Source organism: Miniopterus natalensis, chromosome 16, assembly GCF_054644295.1.
Source record: "Miniopterus natalensis isolate mMinNat1 chromosome 16, mMinNat1.hap1, whole genome shotgun sequence".
NCBI classification, from domain to species: Eukaryota; Metazoa; Chordata; class Mammalia; order Chiroptera; family Miniopteridae; genus Miniopterus; species Miniopterus natalensis.
In genome coordinates this window covers 28,638,987-28,661,482 of record NC_142096.1, presented here as the reverse complement: position 1 = coordinate 28,661,482, position 22,496 = coordinate 28,638,987, and the positions used below count along the sequence as shown (strand labels likewise).

At 47.1% G+C, this 22,496-nt stretch overlaps 1 protein-coding gene across 1 annotated transcript; it reads left to right on the top strand.

Annotated features, from left to right (window-relative positions):
- The first annotated feature begins 1,600 nt into the window (after positions 1-1,600).
- Positions 1,601-7,504, top strand: LOC148091359 (junctophilin-1). Its single transcript, XM_087825608.1, has 2 exons — positions 1,601-2,026; positions 6,690-7,504. The coding sequence occupies exons 1-2, from the start codon at positions 1,648-1,650 to the stop codon at positions 7,502-7,504; spliced, it is 1,194 nt and encodes a 397-aa protein (XP_087681734.1). The 5' UTR covers positions 1,601-1,647.
- Positions 7,505-22,496: the final 14,992 nt, after the last annotated feature.

Sequence of the window (22,496 nt, the reverse complement as noted above, 5' to 3'; positions counted from 1 at the left end):
ACCTCTGGTGCTCGCTCAGTCATCCAAAAGCCTCTCAGCCTAAGGACTTGCGTGGATATTCGGCAAAGCATGTCCTTGAGAGGCCGACCTAAGACCCCTGGCTATGAACCACAGGGAAGTGTCTCCCATGGGCATTTTGAGGGTGAGATTGAGACCAATGCCTGCTCTCACCCGAGACAACACTGACTGATTCAACTTGCCTGTTACCAAATCTCTAATTCCTGGCTTTGCACCGTTAGGACAGAATACTCAGTTGTCATCTAAGGTGGAAAGGGAAAGGCAACTCTTGTCACTTCCATATGGGAGAAATCGACATTTAAAAGTTTCAAAGAGTTGTCCAAACTGAACTCAACAAAGCAGTGTTGTAGCTGGAAAGATCAGCTGACACCTGTCCCCGGTTTTGTAGGTCACCGACTCTTTGTAAGTTTAGAGCAGTGTTTTACTTACCATATACCTCCTTGAAAGCTTCTGTTTACTTTCCTAAACTATGGACACCAGGGGAGAGTACCAGGTGTACATTCCAGACACTCACCCAATATACACCGACGGAGCCATCTGCCTGTTGGGTACACAGCTCCAGGCTGAAGAATTTCTAAAGTTATTAGAAGAACAAATGAGGCATTAAGGGGAGTGGGCTCCGGCCAATGCACAAGGAAACAGCCTATAACCCCGCAGAGACAGGTTAAAAACAACCTCTCCGTTATTACAAATAGAAACAGTAACCAATGGACACCGTGCTTTTTCAAACTGCATTGCCCTCCCCTGAATCTTCATTAAATAAAATACAAACACATGTGCATTGAAATGGGCGGGTGCGTCAGAACATCCTGCGCAATTACATCTAGGCTGCCACCGATTGATATCACAGGCATACATATATCTGGGGGATATTAAGTCCCAATGACAGCTGAGCACGACACATGCAACAGAACACAAGTGGGAACGCCGAAAAAATGCAATTACAAACCCCATGCAGACAAACACGGACCCAGGAGTTTTCCCTCAACACACACACACACGTGGCCGCACCTAGAGGCGCTTAACCACCTCGATAAACCGCGAGCACCGGCCCCGAGGCTGCGCCGCCCGCCAGCCGTCTCCGCGCGCGCAGCCGCGCCTTCGTCGCCAGGTGGGGACGGCCGCGCGTCCCCGGGGACAGGTGCCCTCCCGCCGCACCCCCTGGCGCGAGCTCCCGCGCGCCCGGGCCCCCCGCGGGAGAGAGCGGCCCCCGCTGGGGGCAGGGCCGGTGGGGCCGGAGCCGCGGGGCCGGGCCTCGGCGCCCGGGGAGGGGACAGGGGCGGGCGCGGGGCGGCGCCCGGCTCACGTGGGCGGGCGGGAGCAGCTGAAGGTCCGCTCCGGAGCCGGGGCTGTCCTCTCGCGCGCGGCGCTGGCCAGGGCGGTGGCACCGGAGGCGGCGGCGGTGGAGGCGGAGGCGGAGGCGGAGGCGGAGGAGGGCGGCGGTGGCGGCGGCGAAAGAACCGGGGAGGACGGGGGCGGCGTCGGACTGGAGCCGAGCGGCCGCGGGAGCTGCCCGGGGCGCTGTCGCGCGCTCGCCCGCCGGGCCCCCACCGCCGAGCTACACCCTGCCGTGCCCAGCTCTGCCCGCGTCCGTGCCCCCGCGGGGAGCGCGCCGGGGCTGCCCCCCGAATGACGGGCGGAAGGTTCGACTTCGACGATGGCGGCACCTACTGCGGCGGCTGGGAGGAGGGCAAGGCGCACGGGCATGGCATCTGCACGGGGCCCAAGGGCCAGGGCGAGTACTCGGGCTCCTGGTCGCACGGCTTCGAGGTGGTCGGAGGCTACACCTGGCCCAGCGGCAACACCTACCAGGGCTACTGGGCGCAGGGCAAGCGGCACGGGCTGGGGGTGGAGACGAAGGGCAAGTGGATGTACCGGGGGGAGTGGTCACATGGTTTCAAGGGGCGCTACGGGGTCCGGCAGAGCCTGTGCACCCCGGCTCGCTACGAGGGTACCTGGAGTAACGGGCTGCAGGACGGTTACGGCGTGGAGACCTACGGGGACGGAGGTGAGCGGCGGCGCCGGCGGCTCTGCCAGCTGGCGCGGTGGGCTTGGCGGTGGCCGCGGGGCAGCCGGGGGGACGCGGGGCGCACGTGTCCGGAAACCCGCCAAAACACCTGGGGCGGCCTCCCCCTCCCCCCGGGCCCGCCCTCCCGCAGAGGGCGCGTTGGGACGCAACTGGTGCGCGGGGGGCCGACCTGACCCGGTTCTGGGCGCGGGCGCCGCGTCCACGCCCGGGGCGGCCAGGCGTGGAGCTACCTGGCGGGCGCCAGCGCAGCGCTGCCCCCGGAGGTGTTTCCGCCGGGGAGGGCTGGGCAGGAGGGAGGACGCTGTCACTTGAGCCCGTCACATTACGTTCCTGATCCCTCCCTCTCCCGGCCGGGTTTGAAATCGCCACTCCCTTGCAGCGAGAGCGAGCGCCCCGGGCTTGGAGGCTGGCGGTCGGCGCTGACCGCTCCCGGATTGGTTTCACGAGGAGTCGTATTTCGCTGCTGGTCCTCTAGTAGCCTAAAGATAGAATCCAGAACCCCATAACTAGGATGTGGGGGAATGGTACCTTATTTGGGGTTCCTTTGGAAACACCCTAGCTAGGGGAGCGGAGAGGCCACCTGACGCAGGTGGAGTTCGCAGCGAGTGGGGGCTTTGCTACTTGTTTTCATTCGGTTCCTTAAACTGTTGGTGTTCCTTAAAGAGGGGTAGTCTTTGTTGACCTGGAGATCTATGGACACACCACTAGGAAAATATTTTAGAAATGAACAAGGAACTCTACGTTTTAAAAAAATACAATTAAGAGATATAGTGCCCATAGCTGTTAAGTTAGCAGCTGCTTTACTCCTGAGAGTGGCAGTGCCCAAACCCGATGTGCAGGAAGGTGTATGACCTAAACAGTATGCTGGTGAACAAAACTCACCTTATTTTAATAGTTAACAATATTTGCAAAAGAAACTATGTTAATAGTAGAGCAGACTTTATTTTCAATTAGGGAAAGTATACGCTATTGAAACAGGTGTCAGAACCTGGTGGATTTCCTTGTGTAATAAGCCGAGAAAGATTAATAGTTTATGCTTTGGCAAACTACATTTTCTGACAGTAAACATAATCATAGTTTATTGAAAAAGGTTGTAGGAGGCAATGTCATCTTTTGGAATTTCGCAGCTCAGTGGAAGGAGATTAAAGGGATCCAATTAAAAGTTTCTCCAGCCTGGTGCAACCCCAGTTGTACCATTGCCTATATAAAAGCTTTTACAATTTGTACACTCACTCAGAACATGGGCCGTGTTTCAAATGCAAAACAGCAGAATGGTAGAATTTGCTAAAAGGGACATATTTTCGTCCTAAATAAAGGATATGGTTCTCATGAATTAAAAGGAAGGGAAAAAAACTTTCTCGAATACTTTTATATGGGCTGCTTGAGTTCCAAGTTCCACAGTACAGTGGTTAATTAGGGCCCTTAAATGTTCTGAATGGACACAGGGTGCCTTGGTTGGCAGCCCTATAATATGTTAGCTTGTGATTGGATTTTACTGGAGGCCCCAGCTCTTCAATATAACTAAATGCCATGCTCAAAAGTGGAACGCAATGTTTTTTAAATGTGTGCATCATTTTATAACCTTTTAGGAAGGCTGTAGATAGTTCTCTTCAGGAAGGTTAAAAATAGTCTTTTAAAGTTACTAATTAAACAAAATATCTTGGTTTAAGGTATTCATTATACCTAGTAATCAAAAAATATATATAGCACAGTGAAGGTAGTCTCTGTATGTTTTGTGGAAGCTCAAATAAGTGTCTGGGCTGACTATGGATAATCTGCTTTCTGTTTAAAAAAAAATTATTTTTTAATTAAAAGCCTTAAAATTTGCCATCACCACAGGACAGTGGTTTTCTTTTTCTATTAAAAAAAAAAAAAAATCTAATATGCTACCAATTAGGAAGGGGAAAAACTTAAAAATCATGATTTGAGTGTTTACTTTGTGCTAGATGATTTCCTGCTTTCTTTCATTTGTCATTCTGTTTAATTAGCAAGTCCTCAGTCATAAAAGGTGGGGTCTGAGTGGAAGTATATTGCCATAATTTATTTCAAATAAAGGTTTTGGGTGAAAATAGGAATTATCACTTTCCCTATTCTTACGTGAGTTAGCTTGGGGTGGTTTATTTATTTATTATTTGCCTCTGCACGACTATATGTTTGTCCCTGTACACACACTGTCAGACTTGGGGAAAATCTGATCCCATGTATTTTGGGGTGACATTAAGTTAGAGGAGGAAGTAGTAATTCCATGGGGGAAGTATCATGTGACTTATTCGTGATTTGTGTGTGAAGTGTTGCTGACTAGAAACCCCCTGAATATTACATCAGAATAAATTGGCACCATACTCATGAAATCCAAATTGAGGTGCCCAGCATTTTTGGTGCAAATTCTGATCTGCTATACCTCATTTTTTCCCCACCTGTCATAAAACTACTGGAAATTTTTAGGAAGACACGTTGTTAACTGTATGCATACTTGCACACACCCATCGGTAGCATAGAAACATAAGTTTGGCATATAACAGTCTTAATTTGGAACTCATTCTGAACTGGACACCTCCCACTACAAAATGGCTCTATCTAGAAAATCGGCTCCCAGAAGAAAAACCGTAGAACAGAATTTAAAACAAAACCCATAGATACCAGTTTCACACTTGTGGAATCTATCTTTAAGGAGTTGAGAGGACCTAATTAGAGCTTTATTGGTGCAGTAAATGAAGTTGGAACCCACCTGCTTCATAAAGAAATAGGGGCCCTTTTTCCTAGGTTCACTGACTAAACTAAACCTCTTTTAAATTTCAGATGAACTACTAACACTTTGGCTGTAAATTGGTTTCTGGCAAGTCCACAGAGGAATTCTTCCATGTACTGTGATTTAACAGAATAGGATGGGGCTGTGGCCAGCTGTTCGCCTCGCCCTCCCTGCTTGACAGTTAATCAGAGACCTAAACTTTCTAATTATTGTTGTTGCCTTAAACTGCTTAGCTTTTCGAACGATACTTCTTTGGAAATTCCAAATATTAGTCTTTCCTTTGGAGATATCAATTTAAGGAAACTGTCAGTGTTCTCTCAGTGGTAAGCATTTACTAGGATAGTATGACTGCAGTTTAAAAGTATAAATACTTATTGATTCACACAGCACCTTTGGAAATTCTTCTAGCAAAATTGACATTGTGTAGGAAAGTTAGAAGGATATAATTTTAGTGTTCCACGTTTATTTAAAACAAACAAAATATTTAAAATAAAGTGGTTTGTTTTAGTATGTGTAAGTCAGATTATAACTTTTATCATAGAATTTAAATTTTATCTATATAGGTGAAGGGAAAGCCAAAATTGTCATTTCCTGATAATTCAGTTTCCTTCCCTGTTAAGGTGGTAATGTTTGAAGCTGGCTGGTATTCAGTAGGAAGTTTCTTACCCTAAATTGTCCTATATGACTGTCCTACCCTTTGTGGTTTATCCTTCTGAGAAAGCTATGACCTGCCCACCTCCTCAGAAGTTCATAGATGTCTGCTTAAGGCTTTCACATCTACCCAGCATATGGCATTCACAGTACCACACCTATTTAATATTTTATTGTTGCCCTGCTATTGTCTATTTATATGACATAAATATAGTAGAATGAACAGAAAGAGAAGGTAGTCGTGAAATTAGTCAAAACTTTTGATTTGGGGGTCATTTTAGTTTTAACTTAAGTGCAGCCCTTGTTAACACAATGACATAAAACTACTAGCATTTTTGCTCAGAATTTTTAAATGAAATGCATGAAAAACAATGGACATCTGTGTGTGGCAATTTAAAATGAAAAGTGACTTCAAGGTAGATCTATAAAATCTGAAACAGTTGGAGACAGACTGTAATAATTCATTTTCTATGATCCTGTGAATTGTTATGAATACAGAAGTAATTGCATCTTAAAATTTCCACGTAGCTTTGTTTGGAGAGGTACTATAACTCATTTTTTAAATTTGTATAAATTACTATAATGTGTTCAAATTATTTTTTACTATATTTTTGTTTTTTTCCAATTACAGTTTACATTCAATATTATTTGGTATTAGTTTTAGGTATAGTTAGTGTTTAGACAATCATATACTTTACAGAGTGTCTCCCCTCCACCCCCACTATTTCCAGCAAAGGCACTGTAATTTAAATTTTGCTTTTAATAAAAGGAAACGACCTTGATTTTGAAAAGAAAATTTGAAGTTCCCTAATTTTAACATTCATTTCTTCCTAAGATTATTTAGAACTCTGCCCCAGGTTACTTTTTAAATGCCTTTGCTGATTTATTTCATAGACGACCTTACTGGACATAAATGCTCTAGAGGTTGTCCTCTCCCTGAAAAGGCATAATGTTCGTGGCAAAAGGGCTCTGGTATCATAGTTTAAAGCCGCGCTGCCAAGCACATGTCAGGTGAATTCCTAAGGTTGCCTCTGGCCTCGTCTCGGTGCCTCCGAGGGTGAGCAGCAGGGAGACGCAGGCTTGCAAAGGGTCCCTCGGGGCTGGCGGGGAGGCTGCGGGGAGGCTGCGGGGTCGCGCCCTGGGCCCCCCGCCCCGCGCTCCGGGCTGTGCCAAGCGCGCGGCCGGCCCGGCGAGGAACGCGCGCCCCCGCCCGGACTCACGCTGCGCTTTGGTCTCTCCAAGGTACATACCAGGGCCAGTGGGCCGGCGGCATGCGGCACGGCTACGGCGTGCGCCAGAGCGTGCCCTACGGCATGGCCACGGTGATCCGCTCGCCCCTGCGCACCTCGCTGGCCTCGCTGCGCAGCGAGCAGAGCAACGGCAGCGTGCTCCACGACGCCGCGGCCGCCGCCGACACGCCCACGGGCACGCGCGGCGGCTTCGTGCTCAACTTCCAAGCGGACGCCGAGCTCGCGGGCAAGAAGAAGGGCGGCCTCTTCCGCAGGGGCTCGCTGCTGGGCAGCATGAAGATCCGCAAGTCCGAGTCCAAGTCTTCCATCTCCAGCAAGCGCAGCTCGGTGCGCAGCGACGCGGCCATGAGCAGGATCAGCTCCAGCGACGCCAACTCCACCATCAGCTTCAGCGACGTCGACTGCGATTTCTGCCCCGTGGAGGACCACGTGGACGCCACCACCACCGAGACCTACATGGGCGAGTGGCGGAACGACAAGCGCAACGGCTTCGGCATCAGCGAGCGCTCCAACGGCATGAAATACGAGGGCGAGTGGGTCAACAACAAGCGGCACGGCTACGGCTGCACCGTGTTCCCCGACGGCTCCAAGGAAGAGGGGAAGTACAAAAATAATGTTCTGGTCCGTGGAATTAGGAAGCAGCTTATCCCGATAAGAAACACAAAAACTAAGGAGAAGGTGGACCGAGCCATCGAAGGCGCGCAAAGGGCGGCCGCCATGGCGAGAACCAAAGTGGAAATCGCCAACTCGAGGTATGTCGGCGCAGGGTGGGCGGCTCTGCCGGGGCAGTGGTCAGGCCGCTGGTGACGTGGCCAGTAGCTCCTGCCACGGCCGGAGTCAAAGGTGGCACATGGTTAAGCCCAACAATCAGAGTTGGAGATGTCCCTGCGCTGTTCCGAAGCTTTCCATCACCAGAAAACGTGGGGGGCACACTGAGGTCCCCTTCCTGTTAGGGATTGCTCCCCTGATCCGTAACGTGATGGAGGTCACGCAGGCCCTGTGTTCATTTTCCCAGTTCAGAAAGTTATACATACTTTTTTTTTTTTTTTTAAGTACCCCTGAAATACTGCCAGGGAGAGCGCGGTGCCTCCACATGGAAACATACCCAGCATAGATGAGTCCCCTTAGCCTAACATTTCAGTTCCAGGTGTTTACAACTCCCGTCGAAGTATCCTAATCTTTAAATTCAGATTCTGCCTGTTAGGTGAAATTGGTCTTGAGAAAGCCACCGAGGTCTGGACTGGCAGACGTTTGGAGGTTACGTGATAAAATCTAGCATGCATTCTTGAAAACAACAGAGCTCATGTACATGGGAAAGGCAGAGGGACAGGCTCAGAGAAATCGCCTCATTCAGTGCAGGAAAGATTAGATCACTGTGTATTAAAAGGTGGGGGTGGGGGAACCTGCCATGGACAGATGGGACTGTCAGTGCGCCAAGGTTGGGAGAAAGTAGAGCAGTAGAGACAGGCTGGCTGAGGAGCAGAAGGCGGGTGAATAATAGAGTGAGGAGTAGGGTGTATGTGGGCACAGAAGGACTATGTACTTGAAGTTTTACCATTAATAGCTGGGTTCAGGGATCCAACGAGAGGGATGGAGAAATCTATTGGGAATAGAAGTTTATTAGGGATGAATGTCGTGTTAGAGACACAGAAGATAAGGGGATGGTTATAAATGGAAATTTTTAATTTTAGGCATATTTAAGTGGGTACTGATGGGCCACAGTTGTGTGTGACTTGAGGCAGACATTTAGAACAGAACATTAAAAATGCTTTTCCTGCTTCAGTAATAATCTCCCATAGACATAAACCTCCTTTGAAACCACAGAATATTAGCATGTCTTCAGGTTTTTATTCTTAGCATTGAATGTATGACCACCACCTCCCAATTTTTTTGGCTGAAACATATGAAATTTGTTTTATTTGAACTTTATGATGTACAAAGTGGCAATTTCATATGGTTGAACTTTATACTTCTAGATTTCCAAAGGTCTTCTTTGTTTTGTTTGTTTAATGCCCCTATTCTATGGCTACTATTTACTTCTGAGTGTCTGAAACGCTGCTTGGAAAATGGGAGATTTTGTATTATTTATAGTTACATATTGTAATTGTAAAAGTCTTCAAAGGTTTCCATTACATCTCAAACCAATCCTCTTTTAAAGTTAGTATTTCTTGGTAGTCAGCACAAACTTTTATGAAGAGTCTCTCCTTGTCTTCTCTGCCAAGTAGCTTTTATTTTAGACCTTAACTTTCTCTGATCACCAAGCATCTACCTGCTTTTCCGTTTGCTTTGTAGGTAGGATACTTGCCAATTCTAATCTTGGTGCCTTCCCTGGCCCTCAGCTAACCTTAAAGCTAGTCGTACACCTAGCCTGTAATTTCAAACACACTCCTGGACTTTTCCATTTTATTTTCACCTTACAACCTAGTGATATACTAGAGGCAGTTCAGTCTCGGCAGATGGAAAATAGGCCTGTGCAGGGCACTCTGGCATCAAATGACTGTCTTATGCTTGCTGTGATTACTGACTTTATGATTAGTTTATGTTGGAGGAATCTACATAACGGAAGGGAACCAGCTACCTGTGGTGTAAAGCTGATCTCTGATTCTGCTGGTGTCATAAAACTCTTACCGAAGTCCTAGGCACGTCCTCTCTGCTGAAAGTCTTTTGAGGGTGCTGTTTTGTATTTTGGGAATACTGTATGGTACAGTTTATAATCAGGAGTTCTTTAGCTTAAGATGTTACACTTTTAACTAGTTAACTTCATGAAAGACCTTATTTCGCTATTCAAAAAAATGCTCCGTCCGTTATGCTCACTGAAATAAGCCAGTCCAAGGACAAATACTGCACAATTCTACTTATGAAAGTGTCAAAAGTGGTCACGCTCAGGGAAACAGAAAGTGAAGTGGTGGTTGCCAGGGGCTGTGGGGAGGAAGACATGGGAAGGTGGAGGTGACAGGTGTCAAGTTTCAGCTCAGCAAGACGAAAAAGTTCTACAGGGCCGCTGTGCGGCATTGTCTGTAGTTAACAGTATGCTGTTGGGCACTTAAAGTTTTGTCAGTAGGGTAGATCTCATGTTAAGTATTCTAACCACAATAAAAAAAAAAATCATTGACACAGTAGACCAAAAAGAAACCCACTCAATGAACCCTTTCTATTCTTACTTTCACTGTTGTAGTCCCCACTCCTTGCTCTAATGACTGCTTCAGATACCGAGTTTTGCAACTTGACTTGGTAGCAAGTAGCTGAAGGACTGGCCTTCTCCCTAGACTAGCTCTGAGTTTACAGTTCTATGTTCTCTTAAAAACTTTTTTTCTGAAACGGGGGAGGGAGGTCGTGTTAAGTTTGTGGAGATTGCTGCCTGGGGAGGACTTCTGGCTGTCTTACTGTCATAACCGCTGCTCTTTCTCATGGCCCTTCTTGTAGTTGTTGCCATTAATGTTTTTGTTTTTAAAACTATCCGACTTGAAGAATATAGACACACTCCCTGTCCCCTGCCCTGGTAATGGCAAAATAAGAACTAGAAAGGGGCATTCTGGCAGCTGCCATGGTTAAAATCAGTAGTTCACCACTGGCCACAAAGGGAGTTGGCCAGTGACTAGTTAGTGACCATTTCAGTTTGCCGCCCAGGTGGTGCTAGTCGTTGTCCTCTTGCTGTCATTTCTTATGCTGCAGAGCTTTTTGTTTCTGAATCTCAGGGAAATGGCTTTTATGCCATCACCCCGTTTTATCTGGGAGCAAAGCCTAGGGTGAGCGCTGGTAAATTGTGTCCTTTGGTAATGTCTCGGGGAAATCAAAAGACAGAACCCCCAGCCCAGGCCCAAAGATTCAGGAAAGCGTGGCAGGTCTGTGGACCTCCCATTACTTCTTTGAAGAGGGCGAGATGCGTGTTTCCAATGAACACATAGGAGGCTTATTTCCAAAGGCTTCATATGTCCCCTGTTTAATTCTTACAGGTCAGGGAGTGGGGGATGACATAAGTCAGTAGAGAGTAGAAATAATGCAGCAGATACAGAATTAGTAGATACTGGCAGGTGAGCACTTAGAGTTAAGGCTATAAGGGGTGCTCATAATTTGCTGGCCTCCTATCTAACTTTTCTTTAGGTTTCTGTTCTAATCCCCAAAGTACTGCGTTTATAAGACTTAACCAAACGTTCCGTTCTCTTGTCTTGGTCCTGAGGATAAACGTCATCACCTGAAGTTGAGAAAGAGTCTCAACCTTGTTTTTTAAGAAATGTCAAGAGGGAGTAGAACAGATCTGGATGTTTCAAGCCCCTCCTGTCCAGAGGTGGAGACTGAGGCCCCGCTCAGGGTCACCCCACCGTCCCTGTAGTTTCCATTATGTTTCTCATTCGGGCATTTTGTATCCCATTAACTCTTGTCTCCAGTCGTTCCTTAAGGGAGATGTTCACAGTACTGTTCCTTGAGAAAAATACTGGAAGGAAGAATTTTAAGAATTTAATTCACCTGGTTGAGACAGCCAATAAGTGGCCCTTAGGGAACCACTTTCCATGGAAATGAATAGGTAATTCAGGAACGGGTGCAGACTAAAGAGCGGTGTGGAATCTGAGCCTCGGAGGAAAGACATACGGTGCTAGAGGACAGAAGCAGGATGGTGACAGGACTGGAGAGAGCCAGCCTGAAACAGTGACCGCCGTAGGCCTCTGCTGTACTACCTTCATTTTATCAGATCAGAAGAAAGAGATAATGGGAGAAGGGAGTGGTCAGCCTCACTGGAGCTCCTGGGGTGCTGGCTGCGTGTTCCCAGAACTCCACTGAAGCGTCAGGGATGGGACAGGCCAGCCCGTGGTCATCGAGTGAGGCTGTGCTCCCCCCATTACCCCGTTAGTGTGACCCTCAGAGCCCCAGCAGGTGGTAACCGCAGCACCTACGCAGTAGTGTCTGGAGGGAGCCCTGTGCCGTCCCCTGTTCTGCAGGGCTTGTCACAGCCATCGCTGCACAGGGGGACCGAAGCAGCCGGGTAGGAGGTGGAGGGCCTCAAGCTCAAGGGGCCTAGTGGGCAGGTGAGCTTGCTGCATCTGCTTCCAGAACTAGAGATTGGGTTCTGCCTTTGCCAATTGTTGACTTCAATATAAAAATGACATAGTTTGGGGGAAAATCCCACAGGAAAAACAGATTTCCCATACTTTTCTTTAAAAAGACGTATTACCGTGTCATACTGCTCTCCCCCTTCCCTCCATGCCCAGGATGACTTGGCCACAACAGCTTCCCTTCGGTTCTAGGGCCAGCTTTGCTGAGCCCTTTCCTTTGCCTGGTGTCCTTGCCTGGCTCCCAGGCCTGCCTCAGGCTGCTCCGCCCTCAGATTTAGGCACAAAGTCTCTCCTTCACCAAGGGTCTGCTTAACTCCACACCCTCCCACCCCACTGCCACCCCCCTTCCCCCGGGCTAAATCCCCCAGTAGTCTACGTTGTCATTTTATTTCAGCCTATTTGTTGAATATCTCTTCCTCCAACCAGATTGGGAAGCCAGGCTGCAGGCAGCTTTGCTCACTTCTCTCTGCCCAGCAGCTACCTTGGATCAGGGCGCTTCTCTAAGGCTTCGAGTAAATATTTGATGAATGAGTGAATTAAATTCTCACTGCTTAGGGTATGAACACAGCCGGTGCTTCTAATTCCGTTCGGCTGGACATTTATAAACCACGTTTTTAAGAAAAGAAGCATACGGTTCATAATTCATCCTGCTGTCAGCTAACAGGAGTCAAGGAAGTACAGAAAATGCAGGTGTGTGCCGCAGGTACCCTTCTGTTTAATGAAGTCAGCACCATTAAAGTGTCTTAACTAAGGCGGGGCCAGGAAATAAGAGCTTCAGGTTAAGCCAAACTGTTATCACCATTCCTCATAGGTGTGAGCTGGTCCAGCAGTACAGGCGAGTGCTTCCTGTAAGCAGATCCGGAGACTCCGGGAAGTCACCTCACTCGACTGTAACAACACTAGCTCATCCTACATGTTGGACGTCACCAACATATGTGAGAAGTCAGGACATAAGAGCTGATTGCCTTTTTAAAAGCAAAGTTTGCTGAGTGTTCAGCTGGCTTGTTTTTCCTCTGGAAAGGTTTTTCTTGTCTTGCCCATTTAGGGTCATTTTTTAAATGATATTCAGTAGAACAGTCCCTCACAAGATGACTTGATTCAGACTTCACTCATTCGTAATTAAAACCCAAGGTCAAGCGTGAGTCAGTGCACGTGATGGATCCCAATTAAACTTACTACCATCAGTTCTAGGAAAACAGCTTGACCTCCACCGAGGTGTTGTGAAGGGCTAGGAATCTGAAATTCTTCAGTTCTGCTTGACAAAAGGATTCTTTCTCTTTTGCAAATCCAAAGTGTAGTTTATATTCTGCCTTTATTTCCTTTCTGTATTGGGGTCATATCGTATCTTTGAAAACAATTTCAGATTGCCTCTTCCATGAACATTTTGTTTATTCTGGTGGGGCTCTGGTTATTTTTCAGGTATTAGCATAAGTCATTTTTGCAGGAAGGTAACATCCTTGTCATGCCTAACAAGTCATTTTAATGCAGAGGCTGTTAAATAGGTAAAGAAACTTTGGGAGGAAATTACATAAAATGTGGGCATTTACAGCTCAGGAGAGTTCTCATTATTTTCTGCAGTTGTGGTGCCTGTGTTCTTCCATGTCTTCCTTTCTACCTGTCACCCGCCCATTTCCACGTGCTAGCACCAGCCCTTCTACAAACTAACTCCAGAGGCTCAGTAAAAACACTCAGGCTCTGAGTTGCAGAAAACTTTCCACGAACGAGGACTGATACTTGGCTCTTTCTTCATGGGAGGGGTGTTGCAAGAGTTAAATGAGAGAGTGGGTGTCACAGGGCTTTGTAAACTGTAAATCACCACCTAGAGTTAATGTTTCCAAAAGCATGTCGACCCTGCAAGTGCCATTTCCCAAAATGAAAGCTGATAGGAGACCAAGAAGTCAAACTGGAGGTAAAAGTCGGGGGATGAGGGGAAGGCAGGCTTGGAAAGCAGAAAGACGGCTAAACAAGGGGAAAGGAGTTAATCCCCCCACGCTTGACCCCTGTGTGCATAGGTGAGCATGGTTCAGGACTCACCCCCTTCCCAGCCTCGGGTCTGGGTGAAGTCAGTGTACCGTCAACAGACAATTATACTTTTTAAGACAAAAAATGAGCAGGAAAATGACATATATATTTATTTCAGGCTACACAGGGGCACCATTCTGAAGACAGCACAGGAAAATAAAGATTTCATCTTTAGAGCGCTTAGGTTTATTAGCGTAGGTCACCAGGATCCTCTCTGTGTATTATCCGTTTTGTATTGCGCGTGAAAATCTTAAATGTGTATTTCTCCTCTTTACCCAAGAACATCCGTTTCCCACGGGCGAAAGCAGGGAGCCTGCTGTGCCTTCCTCCCGTCCTTCTGCAGGCTGTTTAAATAAAGTCACGCTTCTCTGTACCGAGGGGCCCAGATGTCTTCACGGGCCGAGCAGGCACTGAGAATTCTCTGTGTGGGTGTGCGGAGGGAGCAGCTGAAACCGGAAAGATAACCTGGGTGGGTGGCAGCACTGCCCTGCCCCCAGCAGGGGTAGAGCTGGGAATGGAATGGTCCCCATAAGCCTGGCTGGGGAATACACAAACTCCAGGCCCAGCCCCTGTCCTTCAACCCTGATCTCTATCACCTCGCCGTTTACCAGGTCATTGCACAGTCCACAGGGACATACTGTGTTAGGAGAACTTTGTAAAATGTCCCGAGGCTATCTTGTTTCTAAATATCTTTCTTTAAAAAACTCTTCATCCAACCCTTCCAAGTCCAGGCTCATTCAGAGACAGTGCGGCATTGAGGTGGGCGTGTATTTTAATGATTAATAGGTAGTAGGTTCAAGCAGTACAGAGAGAATGAAAATTAGACTTAGGCAGTAATATCAGGAGGGTCACACAGTTTTCTAGACTTTAGGGACATGATAAACATACTTTTTTGAACCCTGAGTCATATAGGCATGGCTCTCTGCTTTGATTAAACAGGGCAAGGAGAAGATGGAGTGTGTGGTGTGATGGATATGAGCTAATGGTCAATTCTGTGGAGATCTACTTGGTGAAAACTGGCTGTGAAAACTGGAGAGAGAAAAAAAATACAAAACAGGGCGATAAGCTAGGTTTTGGGACACGTGTTGCCTTGTCTTAACTGTAGAAATCGGTTTACTGCAACAATACAGACTCTAGCAGACCATCTCATTTAGCTCTGAAATACGACATTTTGGTGATCTTGTAACTAGGAAGCATTAAAGCAGCAATTGCATGTTAGTATAACTGCCTCTGTAATGTTTTCTGGAAAGCCAAAGGTGTGATGGCATTTGTGGCCCATCCCATGTGCTCCGTATGAACTTGAGCTTTGACCTGGAGAAACTCTGGTTTGGGGCAAGTGGCGAGTTTCATGTGCATCTAACAGAGCTGGTAGCCGCCTCCTCCAAGCAGCTGCCGGGCAGCTCAAGCAGCCTGCTCACAACTTTCCATTATGGATTAAGCTGACTGCCAATCTCACTTCACTCAAGACACCAAACTGGACGCTTGCAAGACCAGTGCCTTGGAAATCTTTGAGATGCTTTTCTTATTATAGATGAAATATGAACATTGTGTTTAGGAACAGGGTCCAACAAATGCCAAAGGTATTTATGTAAGTCATTCAGCTTTAGTACAACAGCCTCTTGAGAATTAACCAAATAAGCTTTTAATAATGTTGCCCTTCTATCCCAGTCGGTGTTTCACATTTATTTGGATAATATACTCAGTTCAAAATAAGCTTCTTTATCAGAAATTTAATTAATATATAAGGAATCAAGACTGCCTCCAAAATAGTGCAGCTCTTTGAAGTCCAATCTTCTTAGCATTTCCCTGTGTGCCAAAAGAAACTTACTCAAGCCAAGGAAAACATATTCACTTTCTAGCGTCTTTAAAGCAAGCACTTATGCCAGAGATTAACAGATAATTTTGTTCGTTTTTAAAAACCTTTAAATAAGGTGTAAAAATTTTGCTGAATTTCACTGGAGCAAGTCAATCAAATTTTGAAGTCAATTGCTTGGTCTAGAAGGTCCTGTCTAAATTTTTACATTGGTGCCACAGGTGTGTTTTTTTAATTAATATATCAAGATTTCAGACATTTACTTCCTTCCATTAGGGACCAGGTTTGACAATCATGCAGGGAGCCTATTAGTCAAAACGTTGAGATATCCCATAGAAGCTAGAGTTTAAGGTTCAAGAGTGGAAGGGAGGAGCACCAGGTGATGGGTTTACTTGTTACTGGTTCCCACCCCTCCTGCTCGTCCCAGTGATTGGAGAATCAGTTCAGCTCTGGACTGATAGATTACCTTGGAAAGATGCAAATGCACTAGAAGGGTGGCACCTTTAGCCCTTGTCTGTCACCAGTTAACACTCTGGTTTGGATGCTCAGAAAAGACACTCGCCCATTTGATAAGGTTTGGCTCTTAATCTCAGTGAAATACTGATTTTAATTGCTCTTTGTAACATTAATTGATGACATACTGTGTAAATGTAAAATTATGATCGGGACCCAGTCCTTTCCATGATAGAGTCTGGTTGGGACAGAGAAAGCAGTTAGGTGCCAATCATCTGACAGGTAACTATCTGTGAGGGTAGGTAGCCCATAGGAGGAACTTAATCATAGCCTGGGGCTGGAGGCATGATTCTGCAGATGGTATACAACGCGAGAACAAAAGGATGTGTGCATGTTTTCCAGAAGATGGAGAAGGGTGCCAAGGACAATGGCCCACATGTATTGGGGGTACTGTAAAATATTGGGCATGGCTGGAAAGGCGAGTGCTGGGTAGGAGTGTTGAGAGAGGAAGTGGAGAAGTAAGCTCGCTGACCTCTAAGGGGGGATTAGACATTATCCCAGAGACGGGGGAGAGCTTTTGGTAGTCTTAAACAGAAATCACCTGATCAGATTTAGAAAGCTCTCTCTGGTTATAGGTGGTATAAGGTTTGAGAAGAGTAAGGAGCGATAGAACTGGAGAAAATAAAGTAGTAACCTGCTAACTAGCAGCCTAGGGGAGAGTCCATGGGCTGAGCCAAACGATGAAAACAAAGATGGAAAAAAGCAAATGTTGGGTAAGGGCCTCCCAAGCAGACTCACTCAGACTTGATGGTTGGCTGAGTAAGTGTGGTGAACCTAGAAAAGGAAGAGTCAGGGTGACTCTGGATGGCCCACCAGATGAGTGGTGGTCCTGTTGATTCACACAGGGACCCAAGAGGAAGATGAGTCTGGAGTGGATTTTTGACTTCTTGAATTTTGAGGTGCTGACTCCAGAGACAACAGGGAACATGGGCCTGGAACACAAAAGAATTTGCCCTCTGTATATGGACTTCGCTGAACAAAGATATTTCTGAGGCACACCAGGAATGGAATTGTATGTAGGGGATGTTAGAAACAGGGTTTTTTTGTTTTTGTTTGTTTTTCAGCTCTGGCCAGTTTGGTTCAGTAGTTAGAGCATTGGCCTGTGCACTGAAGGGTTTCTGGTTCGATTCTGGCCAAGGGCACGTACCTTGGTTGCAGGCTTGATCCCTGGTCTGGGTCGGGGATCGTGCAGGAGGCAACCAGTCAAGCACGTGGATTTTTTTTTTCTCTCTTGCTCTCCCTTCCACTCTCTCTGAAAAGCAATGGAAAAAATATCCTCAAGTGAGGATTTAAAAAAAGAAAAGAAGAAACATCTTTTTAAGAAGCAGAGATAAAGCAGTTCTCACATTAAGTGACCAGCGATCCGTTGCCTTTGGATAATGCAATTCAGGTATTAGAATGTCTGCACTTGAATTTGTCATATTTATGCTTTCGAAGATTTGTGCTGAAGGGACCCACCCAGTGAGCAAGATCTGTTGGCCTGTTTCTTTCTTGGCAACATAGTAGAACAGAATATCACCCTTGCAAATTATTATGCTAAAGAACATCATTTGGCAAACATTTATTTAGTGTCAGCTCTGTCCAAACATGGCACTAGGCCCCAGCATACAGAGATGAATCAGAAACAAAACCTGTCGTGAAGAGCAAATACCCAGGCGGGTCGGTAGCGCTTCTGTGCAGCTGGATGGGTGCTGTGAGTGTGGCGGGGCTGAGGGTCAGAGGGACCCATCCTGAGGCACCTAAGCCAGCCTGGGCAAGCCTGTCACGGACACTGTCTCGGTCTCTTTGAATGAGCATCTCCCTGTGCCTAGAATGCCCTCACCCCCCGGGCCCCTTTCCTTTGCCTAACCCCTCTTAGTCTTTGTGCTTACACTCAAGGCCCAGAGCAAGACACGGATTAAATTAAGAAAACCTAACAAAATGTTTCTTCAGATAAGTAATTTTGTCCCCAACATTAGGAATGCTATCGACAGAATATCCATAAAGTAGACAAGAAGGTTATGGAAAGGTAAGGAGGCTCTGGCTGGGAGCAGTATTATATAGTCCTATATGTCATTGTAAAAAAAAAAAAAAAAAAAAAAACTTTTAATAATTAAATCATTTTCATTTAAATCACATTTTAGTTTAATTTAAAATTATTTCTGCGTAGAGGCTATAAGATACAATTCTTTATGGTAGCGGGATCTCATTAGCAGTATTTGGATACAGAAACATCAATTAGCTATGTTGCAATAAATCTTTGGCAGTTTCTGGATACAGAAGCAGTGTAGACGCTGCTAAGGTTTCCCTGTGTACATTGTGCACTGTCCGCGGACCCTCCCCTTTTGCCTGAGGATAGCAATGGGGGTGATACGTTTTGGTCACGTGTAGACAGAGCCAATGCGTCTGGTGCCTGGACCTGTGCTGTGAACTCAACATCTGTCATTTCATCTAATCCCCATGGCAACGCTGTGGGTCAGTAGGAAACAGGCATAGAAAGGTCACAGAACAAGTAGAAGAACCAGCTGAGGTGGTTCCCAGGCAGCATAACATCAGAAGCCTCTACTGACCCCTCCGTTTTGAGAATTTGGACAGGAATTTCCTTCTTGAACCCGTGTCCGCTCCTTCGGCTCACAAAGGAAGCCCTGTCTGGGAGCAGGATTATACAGTCACATATGTCATTATGCCCGTTTCGTCGAACAGACATCATTCATTGAGCAGCCACAAATCCTGTGGGTGCGACAGACATGAACAGATAACGTCAGTATAACATGGTAAATCTGAAGAAGAAACTATGAAAATGCAAGGGAGGGAGAAACACGTCAGCTGAGCTGTGGAGAGAGCTGAGATTCGGCAGAAAGGAAGACAGTGGGGCGAGGGGGGTAGGCTCCTCCGGGCAGTCAGGTGGTGGACTGCGCTTCTCCAGGCCCAGCCCACCCACCCCCTGCAGCACATCTCGGGGGTGCTTGCAGATCCCTGGTCCCCCACCCAGTGTAAATGAGCCTTTCTGTAGGTGAGGCCCAGAGCTTCCCAGGTTATCCTCAGGCACACTAACAGAAAGTGTAGGCTGCGTTTTGATAGGAATGAGATCATGAAGTTTCGGCGGCTGATTTTCTACTGATGGCTCTGGGGAGTCTTTAAAGGGATTTGAAGGAAGCCACCGGCCTTTGAGATGGAGTTACGGGGGCCCAGACCCAAGGCCTCATCTGTGGAGGAAAGGAGAAAGACCCAGTCAAGGGCAGTGTGGTGGAGAGGCAAAGAATAGAATTTACCGGGGGGGTGGGTAAGCGGCAGAGGCAAATCTAAGATAATAGTGTCTGGTGTTACGTAATGTAGCATAACAGCCCTCAGTAATGTTAGCAGAAAGGTTCATTCCAGAACGTAGGGGATTTTTGTCCAACATGTTTCTGGGTCTCTTACTCTAGCCAATAAAATGGGGCTGAGGAAATGGGCAGCCGGACCCGATTGTCACAGAAAGCCCAAGTCCAGCCTCCACTGCGCTGCGACTTCCCTCCATTTGCCTGGTTTTGACCCAGAAGTCACATGCCTATTCCAGTGATGTTTCTCATAGAAATTATTCTATAAGAGGCACAGTGAACACAGTGAAACATCGCTGACAATTTACTTTTCCAACTCCAGGTGTGTCCACCATCAGAGGGTGGTGGACTGAAAGCGGCCGTGTCCCACTGTGTACTGTGAACGGTCGGGAACATCCAACCCAAATTAACCCCGTGTTGAAGGACTTGTACGGAGCACAGGTCACAAAGAGATCACCCTGATCTTCTCAGAGTTACTGTTCAACACTTCCACGCTCAGGACTTCGCTGGGCCTGGAGGGGGAGGAAGGAAGCTTGGGCCCGATGCCTCCAGGAGCTTAGAGCTGGTTGCAGATAATTTACAATCACAGGAAGCGGTTAAATAACACAGAGCCGTTCATCGTCAGCTCTTGGCTTCTTAGTGCTCTGCCTCGTTCCGTGCAGGTTTCCGAGCAATTTCCATAATTGTCTAAATGGTCAGTCTTCTAGAAATTAAAAAGGAATAGGTCGACTTGTTCAGAAAGTGCTTCCAAAGAATTTTTACTTGGCCACATAGCCTAGTAATACTTGCATTGTTTTTTCTGTGTTTTGTGTGTTTGTTTCTTTTATGTTACTGTACAAAGTTGACAGTAAAAGCATTTTCCAAAATGTATCTTACACTTCTTACCCGTCAGAAGTGTTGGAGTGATGAAAATCTGACTAAGGAGTGAGCAGTCACTAATGTTTAATTCCTTAAACGAAAATGAGGGAAAGGAGAGCATATTTAGGGCTTTTCTTTTTTTTTTCCCCTTCGGGACCTTCAGTGATGTGTTAATTTTGTGGTGTTAAAGTTGTTACGAAACTTTATTGTGGAGAAGTGTTCTTTAATTACAGTTTCTATACTGGTAACACTTATAACAGTTACAGAGCCTCCTCTGTGTTTGGCGCCCAATAAGATCTTAAAGATATTTCAAGGCAAATAGAAGGCGTAAGCCAACAAAGGAAAGAAAAATAAAGTCTCAAACAACCAGCCCCCGTACACGGGGTCCGCGTAAACGTGTGTAGACGTGTCTATGTGAACGTGCGTGTGTATGAACGCTGTCCCTAAAGAAATGGCGAGTCACGGGAAAAGGGAGAGACATCAAGACGGCATGAATATTGAGGGGTTCCTCTTGGAATTGGGGTGTCCGGTGCCAGATGGAAGTGGTCTGGAATGATTTCATAGGCAACGGGAGCCCTGAGCATTATTTTGAAGGGAAGCGAAGGCATGATTTTGTCACGGGCAAACGGAGCTTTTGCCAGGTGGGGGAAGGACAGCGGATCTGGTGACTCACAGCCTGAGGGAATGACAAACACTCCGAGGCAGCGGAGGCCAGCGGCGCTCAGCCGTGGGCAGCGCTGTCCTTGGGGCTCGCTGGAGGAGAGCTCCCTTGGAGCTTCGTGGCCTTGGTGCTCTCCCCCTGCTTCTGTTGAGGCTCCCTGGTGATTCCATTGCCAGTAGAACCTGGGAACGAGGGTCTTTCATATGCTGACACCCTTGTCCCACCACCGGGAGAGGTGATCCAGAAAGTTAGTAAGTTTGTGGAGAGCAGTGGTGGTGCCGGCCTGAAATCCCTGAAAATCAACGCCATTGGTGTGTAGCAAAGAATAAACATAAACGGGCGGAGGAGGCCGGAGAGGCTGGATGTAACGGCCCCGTCCGCAGCCTCTAGAGCCTCGTCGCGTCTGAGAAGCCCCACAAACGCGTCCAGCAGGGCGCTCGGCCCCCTTGTGGCCTGTGCACCCCTGCGGGCGCGTGTCACCCGAGACTCGGTGCTGTGCTTGCAGTGGAGCGAGCTCAGCTGAGTCACGGGGCGAGGAGAGGACAGTTAGATAAGGGTGCTGACGGCTCAGGGATCCGAGGAGCATCGTCAGGGCTTACGCAACACGCAAGGGGAAGCCGCCTCCGTTCCCAGCGAGTCGGTAACATGAGCAAAACAACATGTGAGGGGAATGGCTTTCCCTGCCGTGCACAGGGGGTGGGTCGCAAGCAGCAGAAGCTGGGACAGAACCTTCGAGGGTGGGAATGAATCTCTCCAGCCGTAAAGAGCTGGACCCTTGACATTTACTAAGGAGAACTTACCCCGTATACAACCGGTTGCGTCCGAGGGAGTTAAGACGCTGAGGACCTGAGCATCGTTAGCTGAGAGCACGAGGGATCGTGAATGATGCTGGGGACGTTTAGGAGAGGACGACAGCGAAGCATCTGACTCGTGGACATCTCAAGGAGGAGCTAAACAACAGGAGATGAGATTCCTGTAAGAAGGGTGCCTCTCGGGGCTTGTGCATCTAAGAGCTTCCAAAGGAAATGAAAACATCAAAATCAAAGATTTCTCTTGTCACCCATAATAAGAGCGTTGTTGGGAAAGTGAGTTGAGAGGGCTGGGGTAGAGGAACTTATCAGGAATCTTCCAGGATGGTGACCCGTGTGTGGAAAGAAGCAGGGAATTATTTTATCCTGAGATTAAGCTGAACTAATGTAAGACAAGGTACTGAACCAGGTTTGATTGTGGTTATAACATATCTGCGTAAAATTCCATGATTTAAAAATCAAACCAAATTAGCAAATTCCTTTTTTTTATTTACTCTATTAGTAGAGTAGCCATCTCAGTGTGAAACTGGTCAGCCAAAGGGTACCCAGAGCTTTCATTAAATCCACAGGCTCGCTGCTGTTGTTTTGGACTAAGTCCACACAAACAAATGAAATGGACACCTCTGACTTTCTTTTCCTTCGAAAAGGCATCTTTCATTTTTATTAGTCACTGTGTGCGCAAAATGGACCAAGAGAATGGGCACATGGCTTGCATGGAGACACCTGTCTTACCAGTTAAATAAAGAATGTGAAAACGTTGCAGTGGCTAATTTCAGGCC

Excerpts from the sequence above, each read along its gene's own strand:
- LOC148091359 (XM_087825608.1), top strand. The coding sequence starts at position 1,648 with ATGACGGGCGGAAGGTTCGACTTCGACGATGGCGGCACCTACTGCGGC. Across the intron at positions 2,027-6,689 it reads GGAGACCTACGGGGACGGAG|GTACATACCAGGGCCAGTGG; the intron begins GTGAGCGGCGGC and ends GGTCTCTCCAAG.